This window comes from Topomyia yanbarensis, chromosome 2 (genome assembly GCF_030247195.1).
Source record: "Topomyia yanbarensis strain Yona2022 chromosome 2, ASM3024719v1, whole genome shotgun sequence".
Taxonomy (NCBI): Eukaryota; Metazoa; Arthropoda; class Insecta; order Diptera; family Culicidae; genus Topomyia; species Topomyia yanbarensis.
The window spans coordinates 331,464,570-331,488,249 of record NC_080671.1 but is presented as its reverse complement, the minus strand read 5'-3'; the positions used below and the strand labels follow the sequence as shown (position 1 = coordinate 331,488,249).

Genomic DNA, 23,680 nt, shown 5'->3' with positions numbered 1-23,680 from the left:
AAGAGAAAAGATAGGGGCATTTAAATTTGGATATTGATGGTTTTGAGGAACGTGTATATAAGGGACATGTAGAGAATATCGCGGCTTGCTAGTACATCTCGAACCGGGACATTGGGTGATCTTCCTCGGGCCCGAAGGGAATCGAATAGTTGAGATCTGGCAGAACAGTACTCGGCGCATGACCAGACAACATGTTCGATTTCGTGATAACCGTTGCCACAAGCGCAGATACCGCTATCCACGAGCCCAATACGCCGGAGATGTGCGTCCAGCGTGTGTGATTGGACATGAGCCGAGACATCACGCGAATGAAATCCCGACCCACATCCATCCCTCTGAACCAAGGTTTCGTCGATACCTTAGGGATTATCGAATGTAGCCACCTTCCCAGTTCACCATTGCTCCATGAAGTTAGCCAACTTTCGAGGGTTCTCTGATGAGTGATACTGAAAAATTCGCTGAAGCTAATTGGTCTTTCATATATGTCACCTTGTAAAGCGCCCGCCTTAGCTAAAGAGTCCGCTTCTTCATTACCTGGAATGGAGCAATGCAAGGGAACCCAAACTAAGGTAATCTTGTACGATCTTACAGACAAAGCACGCAGGCGGTCCCAGATTTTCCCCAGAAAATATGGAATGTGCTTTCTAGGTTTCATTGAACGGAGAGCCTCGATTGAGCTGAGGCTATCCGAGACAATAAAGTAATGATCGGTGGGCAAAGTATCAATGATCCCAAGGGTATACTGAATAGCAGCAAGTTCTGCGACGTAAACTGAAGCACGATCATTGAGTTTGAATGAGGCGGTGAGGTTTTGATTGAATATACCGAAGCCAGTGGAGCCGTCGAGGCTTGACCCGTCGGTGTAAAACATCTTGTTGCAGTCGACTTCTCGAAATTTACTATGAAAGATGCTTGGGATCACTTGCGGACTATGTGATCCGGGATTCCACGAATCTCGTCTTTCATGGATGTATCGAAGAATACAGTTGAATCAGAAGCATGAAAGAAATTGACACGGTTGGGATAGTATGAAGAAGGATTGATATTTTGTGCCATGTAATCGAAGTACAAGGACATAAATCGGGTTTGAGAATTGAGCTCGACAAGCCTTTCGAAATTTGCAATTACTAACGGGTTCAAGATATCGCATCGGATGAGCAATCGATATGAGAGTTCCCAAAATCGATTTTTCAGCGGAAGGACGCCCGCCAGCACTTCTAAACTCATCGTATGTGTCGAGTGCATGCAACCCAAAGCAATACGCAAACAACAATATTGGATTCGCTCTAGTTTGATGAAATGTATGTTCGCAGCGGAGCGGAAACAGAAACTCCCATACTCCATCACCGACAATATTGTTGTTTGGTACAGCCTGATCAGGTCTCCTGGGTGGGCACCCCACCATGTTCCGATTATTGTACGGAGAAAGTTGATCCTTTGCTGGCACTTCTGTTTCAGATACCTAATGTGACATCCCCAGGTTCCTTTAGAGTCGAACCAGACCCCGAGATATTTGAAAGTTGAAACCTGAGCAATAGTTTGACCCATTAATTGAAGCTGTAGTTGCGCTAGTTCACGCTTCCTTGAAAATACGACTAGCTCAGTTTTCTCCGTGGAGAACTCGATACCTAGCTGGAGGGCCCAAGCAGACAAATTGTCCAAGGTATCTTGCAATGGTCCTTGCAGATTGACGGCTTTGGGACCTGTAATAGAGACCACACCGTCATCTGCAAGCTGCCTTAGCGTGCAGGAATTGACAAGACATTCGTCAATGTCATTCACGTAAAAGTTATAGAGAAGGGGGCTTAAACATGAGCCCTGGGGAAGACCCATGTAGCTAATTCGTGATGTCGATAAATCACCATGCGAAAAATGCATATGTTTTTCAGACAGCAAGTTTAGCAAAAAGTTGTTTAGAGTCGGTGAGAGACCATGCTGGTGCAGCTTCTCAGAAAGAATTTTGATAGAAACTGAATCAAAAGCCCCCTTTATATCTAGGAAAACTGATGCCATCTGCTCTTTGCTAGCATAAGCCATTTGAATTTCTGTTGAGAGCAACGCAAGACAAGCGTTCGTCCCTTTGCCTTTGCGGAAACCAAATTGTGTATCTGACAGTAAGCCATTTGCTTCAACCCAATTATCGAGGCGAAACAAGATCATTTTCTCGAACAACTTTCGGATACAGGACAGCATTGCAATCGGTCGATACGAGTTGTGGTCGGAGGCTGGTTTTCCTGATTTTTGAATGGCGATGACCTTCACTTGCCTCCAGTCATGAGGGACAATATTATCCTCAAGAAACTTGTTAAATAAATTCAACAAGCGTCTGTTGGCAGAGTATGGCAGATTCTTTAACAAGTTAAATTTGATTCTGTCTGGCCCTGGAGCTTTATTGTTACATGACAAGAGAGCAAGTGAAAACTCCACCATCGAAAACGGTGTTTTGTTCGCATTATTGTGAGGGGACGCGGCGCGGTAGATCTTCTGTGCCGGGGCGGAATCCGGACAAACCTTCTTGGCAAAATCGAATATCCAACGGTTTGAATATTCCACGCTCTCATTGGTACTGTTTCGGTTTCGTAAGCGCCGGGCCGTACTCCAAAGAGTGCTCATCGATGTTTCTCTCGTTAGTCCGTCGACGAACCGGCGCCAGTAGCTACGTTTTTTGGCTTTTATCAAACTCTTCATGCGCGTTTCCGCCATCGCGTACTGTCGGTAGCTAGCTGGCACCCCGTCGTCCCGGAAGGTCTTATACGCAGCGGCCTTCTCCGCGTACACGTCTGAGCACTCTTTGTCCCACCATGGATTGGGAGGACGCCCGCGTGAATTCGCGTCTGGTACGCGTTTAGTCTGAGCTTGAATCGCGGTATCGAGAATCAAGCCAGCCAGGAACCCGTACTCTTCCTCCGGAGGAAGCTCTTGTGTCGATTCTACTTTTTTGGATATCGCAGACGCGTAGCTCTTCCAATCAATATTTCGTGTGAGGTCATACGAAACATTGATTGTATTCGGTGGCCCTGAACCGCTAGCAATATTAATTACGATTGGCAGATGGTCGCTGCCGTGGGGATCAGAGACTACCTTCCACATGCAATCTAACCGCAGCGATGTCGAGTAGAGGGACAGGTCTAAGGCGCTCGGACGCGCTGGAGGGGCAGGAATCCGTGTCATTTCACCCGTATTCAAAATGGTCATATTGAAGTTGTCGCAAAGCTCATGGAGTAGGGTAGATCGATTATCGTCATGAAGGCAACCCCATGCCGTGCCGTGGGAGTTGAAGTCATCTAAAACTAGCCTCGGTGCGGGGAGGAGTTCCGCAATATCGCAAAGCCGTCGGTGGCTAACTGAGGCTCTAGGGGGGATGTAGGTGGAAGCAATGCAAAGGTCTTTGCCTTTAATTCTGGTTTGGCAAGCGACAACTTCAATGCCTGGTGTCGAGGGGAGGTCGATCCGATTGAAAGAATAGCACTTTTTGATCCCTAAAAGTACTCCTCCGTAAGAGTCTTCTCGATCCAAGCGAATAATATTAAAATCGTGAAAGTGTAGGGTTATTTCTGAAGTAAGCCATGTCTCGCATAGGGCAAATGCATCGCATTTCAAATTATTTAGTAAGATTTTAAACGAATCGATTTTCGGGATAATACTTCTGCAATTCCACTGTAGAACAGTGATTAAATCCTTGACCTCGTTCGATGAATTAGCCATCGAAGGAAACAATCGCTGAAAGGAGGGGCCATTTCGCAGTGAACTGCATCAAGAATGTTTTTACTGCGGGGAGAAAGCTTATCAAGATACTTTTAAGGGGGTCAGAAATGTTCAACGCTGTAAGAATACGGTCCACAATATCAGAGAAATTTATTAAGCCAGCACTGTTTTCTTTCTCTGGCTGAGATATAGGAACACTTGGGGTTTTTGATGTTCCTGGAAGTGCTGGGAACTCCTTTTCTGAGCTCAGGTTACTGAGACCGCGAGCGACTTGCTTCGGTTTTGCAACAGTACTTCCTTGAGTAGTTATTTTAGGGGGACCATGAAGAGACACCTTCTGGCCTTTACGACGAAGCTTGGAAGAGGAAATGTTCTTCCTTTTTCTACTACTTCTAGGCACAGCAGAAGATGTTCCCTCCTGGGGTTCATCACAGTCGCCTTCGTCAGTAGACAAGTTGGTAAAGATGTTCGTAGAGACAGGTGGCGTAGCTATCTTAAGCATTTCTGTAAAAGATCGCTTAGAACGACCCTGAAGGGAACGCTTAAGATTTTCCTCGCGCTGTTTGTACGCGGGACATGAAGGGAGATCATGTGGGTTTCCCCCACAGTAGAGACACTTTTCGACATCTCTACCACAGGAATCATCCGCATGAATCCCACCGCATTTCTCACAGCGGGCTTTATTGCTACAATGGGAGGCTGTGTGTCCCAATTGTTTGCAATTAGTACAGTTCATGACCCGCGGCACAAAGAGGCGAACAGGTAGACGAACCTTGTCAAAGAGGAGGTAATTGGGCAGGGCAGAGCCGGCGAAGGTCACCCGATAAGAGTCTGAGTTGACGTATGTTTTCTTCCCGTCGGCTGCGACTGATGCTGAATGCAAACGTTTGCATTCCAGTATCTTCACTGGCTTAAGCATGGGGTCTTTGAAACAGCCAGTCCCATATTTTAGCAGGTCCTCGCAATTCAGACTCGAATCGGAAACGACCCCACTGACTTCAACCCTGCTAGCTGGAATATACACCCTGTACTCCCTCGTAAAGGGCTCGTAGCCAGCAATATCATTTGCCTGAGTTGAACTGTTAACAACCACCCGAAGCTTATCAGGGCGAATTTTCGATATTTCTGTCACGGCCGAATACCGGTCTGTCAAAACGCGAGAAATCTGCAACAGATTCTAACACTTTTTTTCTTTGGTCCGAAAGAAGATCACAAATGGCCCGGTGGCCAAGCTCGGATATACTTTGAGCCGGGGAGCCGATTTTATTTCGACGTCCATCTCACCTTGAGATGAACCGCCGTCAGGGGAAGTCATTTTTGCACGGGCCTATTGCCCAGTGCACGTTATTAAGACAACCAAGAAGGGGAAACGAAAACTAATACTTAGCTTGTGTAGGTAACGGTATCCAGACGGCTTACTAGAAGAACGCTGCTTCACTTCACTGACCGGCTAACGGTACAGAAACAGAAACACAAAAGAAGGGAAAAAATACTGAAACCTCAACTAGGCGTAGAGTGTGCAAATAACCTTGAACGCGGATTAACACTATTTGTCGCTATAGAGTGTACGGACCGATGACAAAAGACTTCTATCTCGACTGAGTGCTCGATAACGAATGAGTTGAGCTTTTGAAGATAGCCGAACAAGTTTGTCGAAGACTGCAAGACAATCCGAGCACCCGTTGAATAGTTATCAACTTATTTCATATATGACGAATTTCGCGCCAAATCGTACTCAGAGTTGGCAGCACCCTCTCAGATTCTAATGAAACTTTCTGTACATGAAGACTTTGTCACAAAAAGCCACTTTGCATATTTTGTTTTCCAAAAGTGATCTAGACTGTTTTTTGAAAAAGGCCAAACTTTTTTTACCATTTTTTTCAAATGGCTATAGTCTAAAGATGACAAATCCTACAAAAAAAATGTTATAGGAGTGTTTATCACAAAATTAGTCAAATTTTCGAATAAAAATATTGAAAAAATTCCTCATTGACTACTACACTGAAAAAAATCGATTTTAAAAATTTAAAGTCGATTTGCAAAAAAAAACCATTTTTAATTTGGATCAAATTTTGTTCCAAGATAGGTAATTATGTTCCCTACCTACCGTCAAAAATTCAATTTTGGCACTTTTAAGGAAAAAAAGTTATTCGAACAAACTTTTCATTGTGCAATCTGATTTTTTTTTCTTCAGTGTATTTTCATCGAAAACTAAACCAATGAAAGTCATAATCATCTCAGAATCCAATCAAACTCAGTTTTTGAGAAGATATTGTCTAATTTTTTTATTTCGCCTCTTCGGGTTAGAAAAATCTCTTATGAAACATTTCTAACTCTATGTGCGGGTTCGAACCCAGGTGCGCTGCGTACAAGGCAATCGATTTATCAACTACGCTACGCCCACCCCCATATATTGTCTAATTTGGCAACTAAGAAAATTTTTTATTAGGGGTTAACTACTTTTTCATTTTTCATGAAATCGAAATTTTTCTTTATTATTTTATCTGGAAGTACAACTCCTTGAGAATGCTTTCCAAATTTTTTATAAAGACCCGAAAAATAGATCGAAAGTTACAGCGCTATCAAGCGAGCTTCGTCTACCAAGAGCAGTGGTAATTTGAAATTTCAAACTCGATTATCTCAAAATGTCGTTTTAGTAAAAATGGTTTTTCCGTGATGACGATTGCCGAAAAACTACTCAATCAATTTTCTTAATTTTTTTTCAAATTGATCGTAATTAATTTTTCTCGTACTTTAACGATTCCTTTTTTATTTATAAATTTTTATTTCATTGGTAAGAATTTTTTAATACAATTTTTAGAGCTTAAAACAGCGTTTTTTACTAAAAACGTTCTCGAATGCAGGAAAAAAAATTATATTTATTGAACTAATTGTTAAGGTACGAGGAATACTCATATACTAATGGAATTTTTTGAATTTTGGGATTTTGGATGATCTATTGGTCTCCAATCGTGATCACCGCAAACTTCTTAAATAAAAAAGAGTTTTGGGGAAAAAAGCCATAACTCCGCCAATTATCAATTTAATTTTATAAACTTATGCTTGTTTATTTTACTGAAAAATGTACCACCAAAATATTATAAGTTTGATGTAATGAAATCATTTGTTTATTCCTTTACGTAAATTTAAACTTTCTTGACTTTTTATCACCCTTAATCAAGAATCCCATTGAAAAGAGTTTATGTCGTTGAACAAATATTCCATTATTACTTTTTATTTTCTTGTTTAGTGCTGATGACGATTCAGAGAAAGAAATAACCACCACAACATTATGTATTGAATTTAACATAATTATTTATTTATTTTTATATAATACATTTGTCCTAAAACTATCTTCATGCATGCAATTTTGTATTATTTCTATACAAAGAAAATATTTTTGGTTCATCTTCTCAATTAGAATACCTTTTCGTCTCTACTTTGCCCCCAGGAATAGGCAAAAAACTGTGGAATTTTTGAGTTCCAGATATTGTTTTGATGTTATTATATAGCTCTTAGAGTTCTTCTGACATTTTGTTGTACTGTTCAGTGAATATGTAGCAAAAAATTAATTTTGGGATATTTTTATCAGTTTGTTCAACTGCCCAGTTATATAACTCTCAGGAACTTGTTATGGTATTTCCATAGTCGCGAGCAAGACTGGCTCTTTTTGCCATTCGCTTGAGAGTGCCACCAATAGCATCACAGGGTCCTTTTCCATGGGATGCCGCAACAAAATGCCATTCTGCGCTTAACTCATACTTTGACTGGAATCTACACAAGCTTGCAAAGTTTTTATTTTTGTATTGTGCTGTTGCTCCATCAGACATAAATTTTAGAAAAGTTTGTCAATTGTTTAATAAAATTTATCAGTTTTGAGAGGAACAAGTGAACTGCAGTCTTCAAGTCTTCTTGTCTTCCAATCTCCCAGTCTTCATCCAAGTTTGTTATGAATATATACCAAATTCGTTACTGATACTTTTTGCATGTATCAGGCAACTAGCAGCTGGGAAGATGGATTCTGAGATGATTATGACTTTCATTGGTTTAGTTTTCGATAAAAATACGCTGAAAAAAATTCAGTTTGGACAAGGAAAAGTTTTTTTTCGAATTTTCCTTAAAAGTGCCCAACTTGAACTTTTGACGATAGGTATGGAACATAATTACCTATCTTGGAACACAATTTCTTCCAAATCAAAATGGGTTTTTTTTGTAAATCGATTTTAAATTTCTAAAATCGATTTTTTTTCAATATTTTTGTTCAAAAATTTGACTAATTTTGTGAAAATCACTCCTATAACATTTTTTATAGGATTTTTCATTTTTAGACTATAGCCATTTCAGTTCACACTGTACAGTCGAACCAACAACAGTAGACGCGCTCGCGCTCACAATATCTTTCGGTTTCTATAGCTTTTAACTATATCTCGCATCAAAAAACTTCTCGTCCGCCAAAGACCAGTGAGTGAAGTGTTTTTTTTTTTTAAAAAAACTGTTGAAATCAGTAAAGATATACTAAAAATAGCGGCGTGAAAACTAAACCACCTAGGTGCGGTGTAAGCAAAGTGCCGCCATTGCTATATACACAGGGCGAACAAAGGAATAACTAACCTTAAAAAAAGGCATTTAACCGTCCGGCCATGCCGGCCGAGACGATACCACCCGACCGGGCCTGGCCGCCGACACTGGAGACGAGACCACAAAATGGACCACGGCTCCAATCATGGCTGGATCCAAGCCAGACGGCTGGTGAATTAAATATATTGTGTTTGGAGGCTACGAACGGTGCTTCGCTACCCAAAAACCCATTTATCACAATGAAATCGATCGAAAAAGCAGCCGGAAAGATTGAATCCGCACACTCTGAGGACCGCTGCTCCCGCTACGTCCTTCATGTTCGTAATCAAAAGCAAGTACAAACACTGCTAGCACTCAAAAAATTGATAGACGGTACCACAGTAGAGATCAATTACCACCGAACATTAAATACCTGCAAGTGCGTCGTAAGCTCATTCGATCTCATTCACATGTCTGAGGAAGATCTACTGGCCGAATGGAAAGGACATAAAGTTACCGAGGTACACCGAATAACTCGTCCGACACTCGATGGGGGTCGGGAAAAAACAAATACCCTTATATTGACTATCTTCGGAACGACCATTCCGGAGCACCTTTTCGTTGGACCGATTCGAATCCCAACGCGAATATTTTACCCGGCACCAATGGTCTGCTTCAAATGCCTCCAGTATGGACACACCAAAACTCGGTGCAAAAGCAAAGAAGTTTGCCCAAACTGCTCTAAATCTGCGCACGTTGCAGAAGGTGAACGATGTGTCGAACCAGCCTATTGCCGAAATTGTGAGGGCCCTCATTCCGCATCCAGTAGAGACTGCCCCGCGTACAAGATCGAGAAAGAAATAATGCGAATCAAAGTGGAGCAAGGAATCTCATTCAACGAAGCCAGAAAAAAACTACAATGCTAGAAACGCCCCCACCTCGTTCGCAAATATTGTCAAGGAATCGACAAGCACCATCAAGACAGATAATGAAAAAGATGCACTGATTGCCCAGCTCCGGGACGAAAACACCAAACTGAAAACACAGCTAAAAGTACAACAAGAATCCCTTGTCAAACACAACCACAGAATACGCGAAAACCAAACCAAAATGAGAGATGTCATAATAGAGCTACAAAAATCGGTGTTGGAACTAAAACAGGGGAACCAACAGCTTCATGAGAAATTCATAAAAGAACAAGCTAACATGCAAGCAATGGACACATCAAACAAGATAACAAAAAAGAGAAGGACACAAACTCCGAACACAAGCCCTGAACGAGCCGAACCCGACGAAGCAGCGGACGAACAAAACGACATGAGCAGCACCGAAATCCTTTTGGACATATCCGATGAAGAAACCGCGAAGACTATCCCAGCTGTCGAGACAAATAAGCGATCACTGCGACCCGTGCGCAAAAAGAAATTAAAATAAGTACACCAAAAACAAACGTCAAAATTAACCCGGTAATGACAACTGGCAACGATCGACGGAATCTGAATAACACAAGATCATCTCCTGTAAACAGCTCAGAAGGAGCTCCGCCTCCCGTATCGGCCCTGATCGGAAATGTTCCAGATTCGTCTGATGAGCTTCCGACGGCTGCTGATACGGGTTGCCTCACACCACAGGCAAGTAACAACTCCTTCTGTTTCGATCGTGCTTCTTCCTCGTCCTTATATTCTTTAACAGACAACCCCGACATGGAGAGAAATACCAGAATAGCCTTACAATGGAACATAAATGGACTACTCAACAACCTTGCCGAACTCGAACTGCTCATCGGTAGCAATCCTCCACTTATCCTGGCGTTACAGGAAGTACATCGATCACCCCCGGACCTTCTTGAAACGATTTTGCAAGGGGAGTATACATGGCTTACAAAATCAGGAGTAAACCATTATCAAAACGCATCAGTCGCCGTGCATTCGTCGGTTCCACATACGGTGGTCAACCTTAACACAGAGCTTCTTGCTGTCGCAGTGAGATTGCAAGCCCCGATCCCAGTGACCGTCGTATCAATCTACTTGCAAAATACAAGGCATCAGGGTTTGCAGAAGAAACTGGATGAACTGCTAGGCCAACTACAACGACCAACGATAATCCTCGGGGGGGGGGGGGGGGGGGTCCAGCACAGATAAGAAAGGTGCCGAAGTAATGGCTGCATTTGAAAACACAGATATGGTAGTGATGAATGACGGAAGCCCGACTTTCTTGAGGGGCAAGACCGAGTCCCACATTGACATCTCAGCAGCCAGCAGAAATTCTCCAACATCTTCATTGGACCATTTCAACCGACCTCCATGGGAGTGATCACTACCCGATCAATATTCGATGTAGTGAACAAGCACCCAGCACCACCCGCCGACCTCGATGGCGATTCGACGAGGCAAACTGGGAACAGTACGAGAGAGCGATCATAGATACAACTGACTCCAATATAATATACTCCCCAGAAGAAATAACTCAACTGATCTGGAAAGCAGCACACATCAGTGTCCCTCGATCCAGCTCCATACCAAAAGCCAAGGCTGTACATTGGTGGTGTGATGACGTCAAAGTAGCCATCAAAACTCGCCGAAAAGCTCTACGAAAATATAAACGGCTTCCTGCCGATCATCCCGAAAAAGAATAAGCGAAAATCAGATTTCAAAAAGCTAGGAACAACAGTCGAAAGAGCGTCCGAAAAGCTAAAGCCAATTCGTGGGAATCATTTATTGAGGGAATCAACGAAAACACACCCGCTGCCGAAATGTGGCGCAGGGTTAATGCTCTTAGTGGAAAACGCAGAGTAAATGGCATGGCGATCAATGATGGTACTACCGTGTCTCGAGATCCAATACATGTAACCAATGCACTGGCTGAATACTTCAAAGAGATTTCGTCAATGGATAGATACAATGAAAAATTCATCCGCTCTCGATATGTTAGTAACTGCCCTTTGATCGACAGTCCAACCCCAGAACTTGAACCCGATGCAGAGTACAATCGGCCGTTTGACATTAACGAGTTGTTGATCGCCCTTGACTCATCGAAAGGCAAATCAGCAGGGCCTGACGAAATATCCTACCCACTACTGAAGCGGCTCCCATTAAAAGGAAAACTGGCTTTACTGGACACCATTAATAACATCTGGTCTAGCAGAATTTTTCCCACAGGATGGCGAGAGAGTCTGGTGGTTCCGATTCCCAAACAGTGTAGTAGCCCATCAGAACCCAAGAACTACCGACCCATAGCACTAACAAACTGCATTAGCAAAGTCATGGAGAGAATGGCTTCTAAACGTCTCATGACCGTTCTGCACGACCGTGGTTTATTAGATGAGAGGCAGCACGCTTTTCTGAAAGGTAGAGAAACTAGCACCTACATGGCGACGCTGGGACAAGTAATCGACGATTCTTTAAAGGAAGGGCTCCACATAGATATTGCAGCACTTGACCTTGCCAAGGCATACAATAGAGTATGGAGACCAGGAGTTATCAAGCAGCTTCTAGACTGGGGAATAGGCGGGAACCTAACAAGCTTTTTGCAGGGTTTCCTACAGAAACGGACATTCCGAGTAATAGTAGGTAACCAAAAATCCAGAATTATGACAGAAGATACCGGAGTCCCCCAAGGTTCTGTGCTAGCTGTCATCTTGTTTCTGATAGCAATGAACGGAGTTTTCGCAACTTTACCGGTAGGAGTTTACATATTTGTTTTTGCTGACGACATCGTTTTACTGGTCGCAGGCAAATCACCTAAAATCATCCGTAGGAAAATTCAAGCTGCAACTAGGACGGTTGCCAGGTGGGCGGACAAGGCTGGCTTCTCCATGTCTGCCGAAAAATGTGCCATTTCTCATGTTTGCAACCACCATCACCACCCCTGGGGAAACTCCGTAACAGTCCGAGGAATAGAGATTCCTTACAAAAAAGAACTAAAAATTCTAGGAGTGGTTATTGATAGACGGGCTACCTTTGAAGCACACTATAATATGATACATAAGGACTCACAGAAGAGAACACGACTCGTCCGTACCATCACCAGAAGGAATCCCTCGAATAACCGTAGCACGGCACTAAGGATTAGCAGTGCGATCATCACAAGCAAGCTGATGTACGGAATCGAGCTAACCTGCCGAACTACCGACCGTATGATACTCCGACTAGGTCCGGTCTACAACCAAACCATCAGAACTGTATCCGGATTGCTTCCAGGAACTCCAGCTCTGGCCGCATGTATCGAGGCAGGAGTTCCCCCCTTCGATTTATTAGTCACACAGAAAATTGCAAATGCAGCTATTTCTTTTCTGGAGAAGACCTTCGGTGGCGACGATGATGTGTACATAAAGGAACAGGCCAACAAAAATCTTACGGAACATCATTGTCACGAGCTCCCACGTATTGCTGAGCGCTATAGGGTTATGGACCGGAAATGGAATCTGCCCCCGATTAAAGTCGACTGGACCATAAAACACGCCATCAAAGCAGGGGAAGAACCCAGGAAGGTAGCTGCCATAGTGGGTAGTACCTTGCAAGAAAAATTCCCAAACCACCGAAAAGTTTTTACGGATGGATCCAAAGCACTAGACCGAGTTGATTTCAGTGTAAGTGGGTCGGGATACAAGACTGCGGACCGATTACCGGACCATCTGTCAGTATTCTCGGCTGAAGCATATTCCATATATTACGCTATTAAAAACGACGCGGAGCCACACCTCCCGATGCTCATACTTTCGGACTCAGCCAGCACACTGTCGGCTCTTGAGAATCCCAGATACACACATCCATTTGTGCAGGGCATACAGGAGCACTGCAAACCCCATATAACCCTTACATGGATACCCGGTCACACTGGAATATCAGGAAATGACGAAGCTGATAGACTCGCCAACCTAGGTCGCGCTGGTAAGATGACCCTTGTGGGAACTCCAGCACAAGACGCAAAAAGAAAAATAGCGAACGAGTTAAAGGAAGAACTAACACGAAAATGGAATAACGAAAGAGCATCGCCACTGAGGAAAATCAAAATGCAAACAAGCAAGTGGAAGGACCGAGCAGAACGAAGAGAGCAGCGTACACTCTCCCGGTTGAGGGTAGGGCACTCAAAATATACACATCCTCACTGTATCTCAGCAGCAACGAGACCTCTATGTGAAGCTTGCAGAGTTCATATTACAGTGGAACACATAATCGCATCCTGTGAAATCTACGAAGACCTCAGAAAAGAAATGGAAATAGATTCAAACATTGCAACGGCACTGGGTAACGACCCAGTCGAGGAAGAAAAAATGCTACTCTTCATAAAAGCTGCAGGTCTTTACGATAAAATCTAAAAATAGTGACTATTGTAAAAAACATTATTCTCTCTCATCATCACCGTCACGAATGACCCGTATTACGGTGTTAAGTGACGTAAATAAAACAACAACAACAACAACTATAGCCATTTGAAAAAAATGGCAAAAAAAAGTTTGGCCCTTTTCAAAAGACAGTCTAAATCCTTTTTGGAAAAACAAAGTATGCTAAGTGGCTTTTTGTGACAAAGTTCTCATGTACAGAAAGTTTCATTAAAATCTGAGAGGGTGTTGCCAACATTTGTTCGAGTTGGCGCGAAATTCGTCACATACGGTTTTCCTTATAAGCTAACACGATTAGTCAAAGCGACAATGGATCGGGTGATGTGCGTTGTTCGAGTGTCAGGGACACTCTCGAGGCCCTTTGAATCTCGAAGAGGGTTACGGCAAGATGATGGTCTATCGTGCCTGCTGTTCAACGTTGCGTTAGACGGTGTAATAAGGAGAGCGGGGAAAGACACGAGTGGCAAGATCTTCAGGAAGTTCGTCCAGCTACTTAGCTTCACCGACGACATTGACATAATGGTACGGAACTTTGAGGCGATGTCGGAAACGTACATCAGACTGAAGGCTGAAGCCAGCAGGATTGGACTTGCCATCAACATTTCGAAGACAAAATACATGAGAGGAAGAGGTTCTAGAGACGACAATGTGGAACTCCCATCCCGAGTTAGGATTGACGGTGACGAAATCGAGATGGTCGACGAATTCGTGTATTTGGGCTCACTGGTAACCGCCTACAATGATACCAGCAGAGAAATTCAGAGACGGCTCTTGGCGGGAAATAGCGATTGCAAAATTGAATTTGAAGAAATCAAACGTGTTTTATTTTCTCAAGTGAAATTTGAAGCGAAACAAAATAAAGATCATACGTCTCCCAACCTTTGAACGGAACGGATTGTTATATTTCACAGTGGTGTTCGGTGTGTAAATTTTAGTGAATCAAGGTCATCCTTTGTTCGATCGTTAGCTGCCGTTCTGCTGGTGCCGACAGTAAATCCAGTACATTGTTTTCGCTGGTGCGGAACAATCGACGTTGTTTGCAGATAAGTTTTGCTTTATTTTTTTTTCCTCGTTTGCTTTCTTTCCTTTTCCCTACTTTACTCAAATCAAATAATAAGACACATTCCCGTTTATATAACGCTCTGCCCTCGTGCTTAAATGGCCGAGGGCTAAATACCATCTGATGTAATCATGGAAGTCCCTGATCCCCCTAATACTCGCATTGCTCCCCGTACAAAGCAGTACCCAGAAGGTTCCTCTGGGCCATGGGTGGTATATTTTCGGACCGGAGAGAAGCCGGTTAATATATTAAAACTTTCTCGAGATCTGACTGCTAATTACCCGGCTGTAACTCAGATAACACGTGTTCGGGCAAACAAGATACGTGTTCTAGTGAATGATCTCGGCCAGGCAAACGCGATTGCTTGCTGTGAGCGCTTTACACGGGAATTTAAAGCGTACGTGCCTTGTGTGGCCTGTGAAATCGATGGGGTAGTGTCCGAACCGGGCCTGAAATGCGAAGAACTGTTGGAGCACGGGGTTGGCTGCTTTAAGGACCCCTCTCTTGAACAGATTAAGATCTTAGAATGCAAACAATTGTATACCGCAAACACCGAGGGAGGTAAGACTACCTACTCTCTATCAGGCTCGCTTCGGGTGACATTCGCCGGGTCCTCTCTTCCCAACTACATCCTCCTTGACAGGGTTCGCCTACCAGTTCGCCTGTTTGTACCGCGGGTCATGAGCTGCAGCAATTGCAAGCAGTTGGGCCACACAGCCACATATTGTGGAAATAAGAAACGATGCGGCAAATGCGAAGGAGAGCATGAGGATGACTCTTGCGACAACGAAACTGAAAAGTGTATTTGCTGCGGGGGCCCTTCACATGCTCTTAAATCGTGCCATGCGTACAAGCAGCGCGGGGATAAAATTAAGCGCTCCCTTAAGGAACGCTCGAGGCGTTCTTATGCAGAAATGCTAAAGAATGCTTCGCCATCTGTCCTGTCCGAAAATCCCTATGCTGGTTTGGCTAACGTTGAGCAAGAATCTGACGACCCACGAGAGGGAACATCTTTGGTTAACCCAGGGGAATCCAGGAAGAGGAGAAATCCAGCCTCCCCTACATTGCCCCGTAAGGGTGCCAAGGTGTCGTCCACTCAGAGTGCGCCCAACTACAATCATTAAATCCAACGGAAGTGATGCACAAAAGCCGAAGCAATTTGCTCCAGGACTTGGAAATATTAATTCTAACAAGGAGTACCCACCACTTCCAGGGACACCAAAAACCCCAAGTGTCCCCTTTTTTCAAACAGATACTCAGTCCAGTAGCGGACTAATGAAATTTTCTGACATAGTGGACTTAATTTTCACAGCTTTCAATGTTACTGATCCTCTTAAAAGCCTTCTGATACGTTTTCTCCCTATAGTGCAAACATTTTTGAAGCAGTTGACTACTAAATGGCCCCTCCTTGCAGCGATCGTATCCTTCGATGGCTAAGTCATCGAACGAGGTCACCGATTCGATCACTGTTCTACAGTGGAACAGCAGAAGTATCCTCCCGAAAATCGATTCCTTTAAATTTTTATTAAATAGTTTAAAATGTGATGCTTTCGCATTATGTGAAACTTGGTTAACTTCCGATATAAATCTCAACTTCCACGACTTTAATATAATTCGTCTGGATCGAGAAAACCCCTATGGAGGAGTACTTTTGGGGATCAAAAAGTGCTATTCTTTCAACCGAATTAACCTCCCTTCGACACCAGGCATTGAAATTGTCGCTTGTCAAGTTTTAATCAAAGGTAAAGACCTTTGCATTGCTTCCATCTACATTCCTCCTAGAGCCTCGGTAGGGCACCGAACGCTTTGTAATATCACGGAATCCTTACCGGCACCGCGGCTAGTTCTGGGAGACTTTAACTCGCACGGTACGGTATGGGGCTGTCTTCATGATGATAATAGATCAACATTAATCCAAGATCTTTGCGATAATTTCAACATGACCATCTTAAACACGGGAGAAATGACGCGGATTCCTACACCACCAGCACGCGCAAGCGCGTTGGATTTGTCGCTTTGCTCGACATCGCTACAGTTAGATTGCATGTGGAAGGTGATCCCTGATCCCCACGGTAGCGATCATTTGCCTATCGTGATTTCAATTGCTAACGGTTCAAGACCATCGGAAACAATCAATGTCTCGTATGACCTCACACGGAACATTGATTGGAAGAGTTACGCGACCGCGATATCCGTTAAAATCGAATCCACTCAAGAACTTCCTCCGGAGGAAGAGTACAGGTTTTTGGCTGGCTTGATTCTCGACAGTGCGAATCAAGCTCAGACTAAACCAGTACCCAGCGCGAATACCCATGGACGGTCTCCCACCCTGTGGTGGGATAAAGAGTGCTCAGAGCTGTACGCGGAAAAGTCCACTGCATATAAGGTCTTCCGGGAAGGCGGGTTATCCGCTAGCTATCAACAGTACGCGTCGTTAGAAAGGCGAATGAAGAGTCTAATGAAAGCCAAAAAACGCAGTTATTGGCGCCGGTTCGTCGACGGGTTAACGAGAGAAACAGCGATGAGCACTCTTTGGGGTACGGCTCGACGTATGCGTAATCATAATAGTACCAACGAGAACGTGGAATATTCAAACCGTTGGATATTCGCTTTCGCCAAGAAGATCTGTCCGGACTCTGTCCCGGTACAGAAAACGTACCGCGCCGCGTCTTCTCACGATACCGCGAACGAAACACCGTTTTCGATGGTGGAGTTCTCACTTGCTCTCTTATCGTGCAACAATAACGCCCCAGGGTTAGACAGAATCAAATTCAACTTGCTGAAGAATCTGCCTGACACTGCAAAAAGGCGCCTGTTGAATTTATTTAACAAGTTTCTTGAGGGTAACATTGTCCCTTATGAATGGAGGCAAGTGAAGGTCATCGCCATCCAAAAACCAGGAAAACCAGCCTCCGACCACAACTCGTATCGGCCGATTGCAATGCTGTCCTGTATTCGGAAGTTGTTCGAGAAAATGATCATGTTTCGCCTCGACAATTGGGTTGAAGCAAATGGCTTACTGTCAGATACACAATTTGGCTTCCGCAAAGGCAAAGGGACGAACGATTGCCTTGCGTTGCTTTCTACAGAAATCCAAATGGCCTATGCTAACAAAGAGCAGATGGCATCAGTCTTCTTGGATATTAAGGGGGCTTTTGACTCAGTTTCTATCAACATTCTGTCAGAGAAGCTGCACCAGCATGGTCTTTCACCAATTTTAAATAACTTTTTGCTAAACCTGTTGTCTGAAAAGCACATGCATTTTTCGCATGGCGATTTAACAACATCGCGATTTAGCTACATGGGTCTTCCCCAGGGCTCATGTCTAAGTCCCCTGCTCTACAATTTTTACGTGAATGACATTGACGATTGTCTTGCCAATTCATGCACGCTAAGGCAACTTGCAGACGACGGGGTGGTCTCTGTTACAGGGCCCAAAGCTACCGACTTGCAAGGACCATTACAAAATACCTTGGACAATTTGTCTGCTTGGGCTCTTCAGCTGGGTATTGAGTTCTCCACGGAGAAAACTGAGTTGGTTGTTTTTTCTAGGAAGCGTGAGCCGGCGCAACTCCAGCTTTTATTAATGGGTGCAACGATCAACCAGGTTTTCACATTTAAATATCTCGGGGTCTGGTTCGACTCTAAAGGTACCTGGGGATGTCACATTAGGTATCTGAAACAGAAATGCCAACAAAGGATCAATTTTCTCCGAACAATAACTGGAACATGGTGGGGTGCTCACCCAGGAGACCTGATCAGGTTGTACCAAACAACGATATTGTCGGTGATGGAGTACGGGTGTTTCCGCTCCGCTGCGAACATACACTTCATCAAACTGGAGAGAATCCAGTATCGTTGCTTGCGCATTGCCTTGGGTTGCATGCACTCGACCCATACGATGAGTCTCGAAGTGCTGGCGGGCGTTCTTCCGCTAAAAAATCGATTTTGGGAACTCTCATATCGATTGCTCATCCGATGCGACATTCTGAACCCGTTGGTAATAGAAAACTTCGAGAGGCTCGTCGAGCTTAATTCTCAAACCCGTTTTATGTCCTTGTACTTCGACTACATGGCACAGAGCATCAATCCTTCTTCGTACAATCCCAACCGTGTCCGTTTCCTAGATACTTCTGATTCTACTGTATTCTTCGACACATCCATGAAGGAAGAGATTCGTGGAATCCCGGACCATATACGCCCGCAGGTGATCCCCAATATATTTTATAATAAATTCCGAGAAGTCGACTGCGACAAAATGTTTTACACTGACGGATCAAATCTCGATGGGTCCACTGGCTTCGGTATCTTCAACAATACTATCACCGCTTCATTCAAGCTCAATGATCCCGCTTCAGTTTACGTCGCAGAGTTAGCTGCAATTCAGTACACCCTTGGGATCATCGACACTCTGCCCACAGATCACTACTTCATCGTTTCGGACAGCCTCAGCTCTATCGAGGCTCTTCGTGCGGTGAAGCCTAAAAAGCAATTCTGGGGAAGATACAGGAGTCCTTGTGTACGTTATCTGAAAAATCTTATCAGATTACCTTTGTTTGGGTCCCCTCTCATTGTTCTATCCCGGGCAATGAAAAGGCCGACTCATTAGCAAAGGTGGGCGCATTAAATGGTGACATATACGAAAGACCAATCTGCTTCAACGAATTTTTTAGTATTTGTCGTCAGAGGACGCTCAACAGTTGGCAAACCTCGTGGAGCAATGGGGAATTTGGACGATGACTACATTCGATTATCCCAAAGGTATCAACGAAGCCTTGGTTCAGGGGGATGGATGTGGGTCGGGATTTTATTCGTGTAATGTCCCGACTTATGTCCAATCACTACACGATGGATGCGCATTTGCGGCGTATTGGGCTTGCGGAGAGTAGTCTGTGCGCTTGTGACGAGGGCTATCACGACATCGAACACGTTGTCTGGGTGTGCGCCGGGTATTGTGACGCCAGGTCTCAGTTAAAGGAATCCCTTCGGGCCCGAGGTAGACCACCCAATGTACCAGTCCGAGATATGCTGGCAACTCGTGATTTCCCCTATATGTCCCTTATTTATACCTTCATAAAAACGATAAATATCCCAATTTAGCCCCTCTCTTTTATTTCTCGTTTTTAGAGTTTCCTCCTGCCTTGTGGAACCGATCAGCTCCAGAGTGCCACTATGTAACCGCCATCGCCCTTACCACTACGCCTGCATAGAAGGAAACTGAAGCGAGAGCGACTCGGGGTCCGATGACTTTTGAAAGATTCCCCGCGGGTCCGAAGAATACCATCCGCCAATCCGGTACTCGACGACTTACTATACTGAGGCGCAAATTTGATACGCTGATCCCCCTCCCCCCCCCCCCCCCCCCGCTGTTCGAGCGAAAGTTGCAAGTTTTGCTCTTCTTTCCCTGTCTCTCCCCTGTCCTTGATACAACTGCTGCTACACTGATGCGGAAATAAGCCACCCTTTGAATATCTTGACCAAGCATAAGTTTTAGTTAAAAAATTCAAATTAGTATTCTGTATTCCTAGTTTTAAGATAGCTATAATTTTTACTCTTTATTGAAACTCTTGTCCTCCATCTTGTAAATAGAATTGAATCCCTAGTTTTAAGATTTCTGTGAAATTTCTCATAAATATTTGTTCCCCCTTTTGTGTACTAAACTATATTGTTAGTTTTAAGATAACCGTAAAATATTTCGTAAAATACTATTAGTCCCCCTCTTGTATATCAAAGTGAATCCCTTGTTTTAAATTTTTTCATAAAAAATCTTTTGGCCCTCTTTTGTATATTGAATCTTATTTCTAGTCTTAAGATAGCTGTAAACTTTCTTTTCCTTTGTAAAAAAAATATTTCAACATTGTAACCTCCTAGTTTTAAGATATCCAAAATGTAAAAACAAAAGCCTTTGGCACCGCCAAGCTAACGCATTTGTGCCTATCAAATAAACGAAATGAATAAAAAAAAATAAAGATCGTTTCGATTTGGAAAGCAATGGTTAGACTTGGAATACACTACTAATGCTGAATCATATACAATAGTGGGTATAAACTTCAACCGATCGAATCGCTTAAAACTGTACAATTTGATGAAAAAGTTGAAACAAAACGCTTCGATTGGATCGTCGATCAAAATACCACAGATAAGCGATAGTATCACCTTGATTGACAATCGATTTAAAGCATGCACAAGATCATGTAGTTCTGTACGAGTAAGATTTCGAGGATGAATTTACACTGGAACACAGGTCATAAGTAGATGATCGTCAACAAGTTAACGAAATGGTCCATATGGACCAGTGCACTGATGACAGTAAAGAGAAAACTGAAATAGCTTCTTCAAGGGATTATAGAAAAATGGGATATAATATGAAAGACTTTCGATTGTGGAGAGAGGAGCAATAGGAATAGAAAACAATTGCAACAAGTTCTTAATGAGACAACACAATAATTAATGCGTTATAAAGGACACAATCAAAGAATCGCTCATAAAACCCTTGAAGAACAAAAAGCATATACAACATATCACGACTTAATTCGTCATCCCAATGGAACATGCAAAGCGTATTTCAAAAACATAAATTATTATGTGCCCATCAAAAGATCGACTCGCAATATCAAAATATTGTGTCGATACATGTTCAATACGTGCAAGCGATTTATAATCGCTACCTTCGATATGACAGCAAAAGATGATATCGAATTTAAAATTTTCCATGATATAAATTAATTCAATCATTTGGGCAGATTGGTATCTCAAATGCGAGGAAAAGAAACGAATAACTGTGCAAGAGCAAATGTTGAAAACAGTTCCTCGTTTATTCATAGGAGAATAGGCGCGAGATCTGTCAAGCAACATGCAAACTTTCAATAAGGATAAAAATTTAAGAAAGCGTGTTTCTCATGGAACTGCAAGACAAAATAGTGTGCGAAGCTAGAAACAAATTGATGTTTCAGATAACAAAACGCGCTGGTCAAACGTGATGTCCCGTCCGAGCAGAAGTTCTGTTTCTGCCGATAAGACACAGTGAAGCAGAAACTTGTCTTGGTTTAGCAGGCCTATGCGAAAGCACTATGCCGTATTTCTCCCTAAGGGTTTTCCCTGGGTTATCACCAAAATATCTCACTAGGAAGAATTTTTTTGGAAAAACCAGTTTTTGTGCATCAAGGACACAAATCCTAACTTAAATCTCCCTAGTGAGAAATTTTATGTCAAAATCTTACTAATGTGTTATATTTCATTGTCTGAAAGTTTGAGAAGGATCGGTCCACTAGGTCATTTTCTACAGCGTTTTTTTCGTGATTCAATTTGATGTGGGACACACTTTACTTGGATTAATAAAAAAATTGGAGACCAGTTCAAGGAATTTTTATTTAAACTGGAAACCTGTTTTTCTTAGTTACGTTTGTTTTGAACCATAAACTCTTATTTTGTTTTAACAACAAACCTACAACTACACCCGGTTGAATCGTTTTAATTATCAGCTCCGTTATCAATGAACATTACTGTGCAACCTTGAGGTTTCAATGCCAACAAGTCTTAATCTAATTATTCTACTGACTGTGAGCTAAATCTAGTTTGTCTACCAATCTCACGAAGTGGATGAAGCTCCCCGTCAAAACACACGCCCCGCTAACAATCAAGCAACAGACAGCGGCAACGCATGACGGCGTAGCCACAATAAAAAAATAGCGTTTTGTATTGGCATCTGTAAAACCGGCGAGCTGGGCCTTACATCGCCGGTGTAATCAGCCCGCTCATACCTGTCACACTGACCGGCTGACTGGTTTTCTCACTCCTTTCCAACACCAGCAACCCTCGCATGTTAAAGTAATTTAATTACCTCGGCAACCTTGGCGTCGGTCACTACGATGAGCAATTCCGGTCCCAACCAAAGACGGAAACATTTTCCCGACTGCTGGACGAGGTCACGAACAGTGAAAAAAAATTCTGCAACGATAAAAAACACAAACGACCGTGTTAGTTTGATATAGTAGCATGTTTGATAATGTTCAAACACAGACAAACAGACAACATACATACTCGAATTACATTCATCGCTCATCATTCTCAAACTAATTTTTGAAAGCAGAATTCTCTCGTTCCATGCTGCGATCTTTTAGCAGCAAAACATGGGCATGGTATTCAACCGATAAAGAAGTTAATGAAAAGTAATGAAATGATTTAATGGACAAATAAAAAAACTGTGTACAAAATATGACCGAAGTAACGTTGAACATACAGTAATTCATAGTGAGCAACACCATCCGCAAATCAATTTTAACCCATTTTTTTCTTTACAGGGTTACACATTTCCAAAAAAATAAATTTTAGTTCATGCATAACACAAATCAATATTAGTAAATACTTCTCCGTTTTTTAACCTAAATATTCAAAATATTAACAAATTGGGTAATTTTTTTTTCAAGATAGGGTGATTTGGTAGAGTTATTAAAGGATCTATAATTTAAATTCAGTTTTTAAATAGTCTTCAAAAGATGTTTTGAAATTCCGAAAAATTTGTTTTTAAATTTGATTGCTTATAAATGTTGATAATAGAGCCTATTTTCGTCCTACCCATTAGTACCCGTCGTAGCAGCGCCTCTGCCAGCTTTGTGAATGCATTACCTCAAGTATTATTTTTTTTTAATAGCCCGCCTCTTACCCCCACACCAAAAAGCTCACAAACGGAGTCCCCTGGTAGTGGACACATCAGTTCTCAGCGTACAAAAAAAGGTCAGCACAACAAAACCAAGTTACGAATCGCGGAAACGCTGAGACCAAAAAAAAACAATACGAGACCGACAAAACACAAAATTTGACAAGAAGCTACGGCGAGTACCCAGCGGAAAAGAATCCTTTTAAGGGTCCCATCGTACCTTTGCAGGAAGCTCATAATAATTTAAATTTATTTATTACTTATTGCTAGAAAAAATGCATTTATCAATTGTTTTTATTAAAAAAAATGTTAACCAATTACAGCTAAAGGAATAAGCTCGATTGGTGGTGAACGAAGTTTA

The 23,680-nt window shown here is 42.8% G+C and overlaps 1 protein-coding gene across 1 annotated transcript in view; it reads right to left on the bottom strand.

The window, feature by feature from the left end:
- LOC131683920 (cytochrome P450 4d2-like) overlaps positions 1–23,680 on the bottom strand; it is a 97,192-nt gene that overhangs the window by 8,656 nt on the left and 64,856 nt on the right. The window contains exon 2 of the mRNA XM_058966331.1: positions 22,504–22,610. Within this exon, the coding sequence (XP_058822314.1) occupies positions 22,504–22,610 (107 nt within the window). The remainder of the gene's footprint in view (positions 1–22,503; positions 22,611–23,680) is intronic.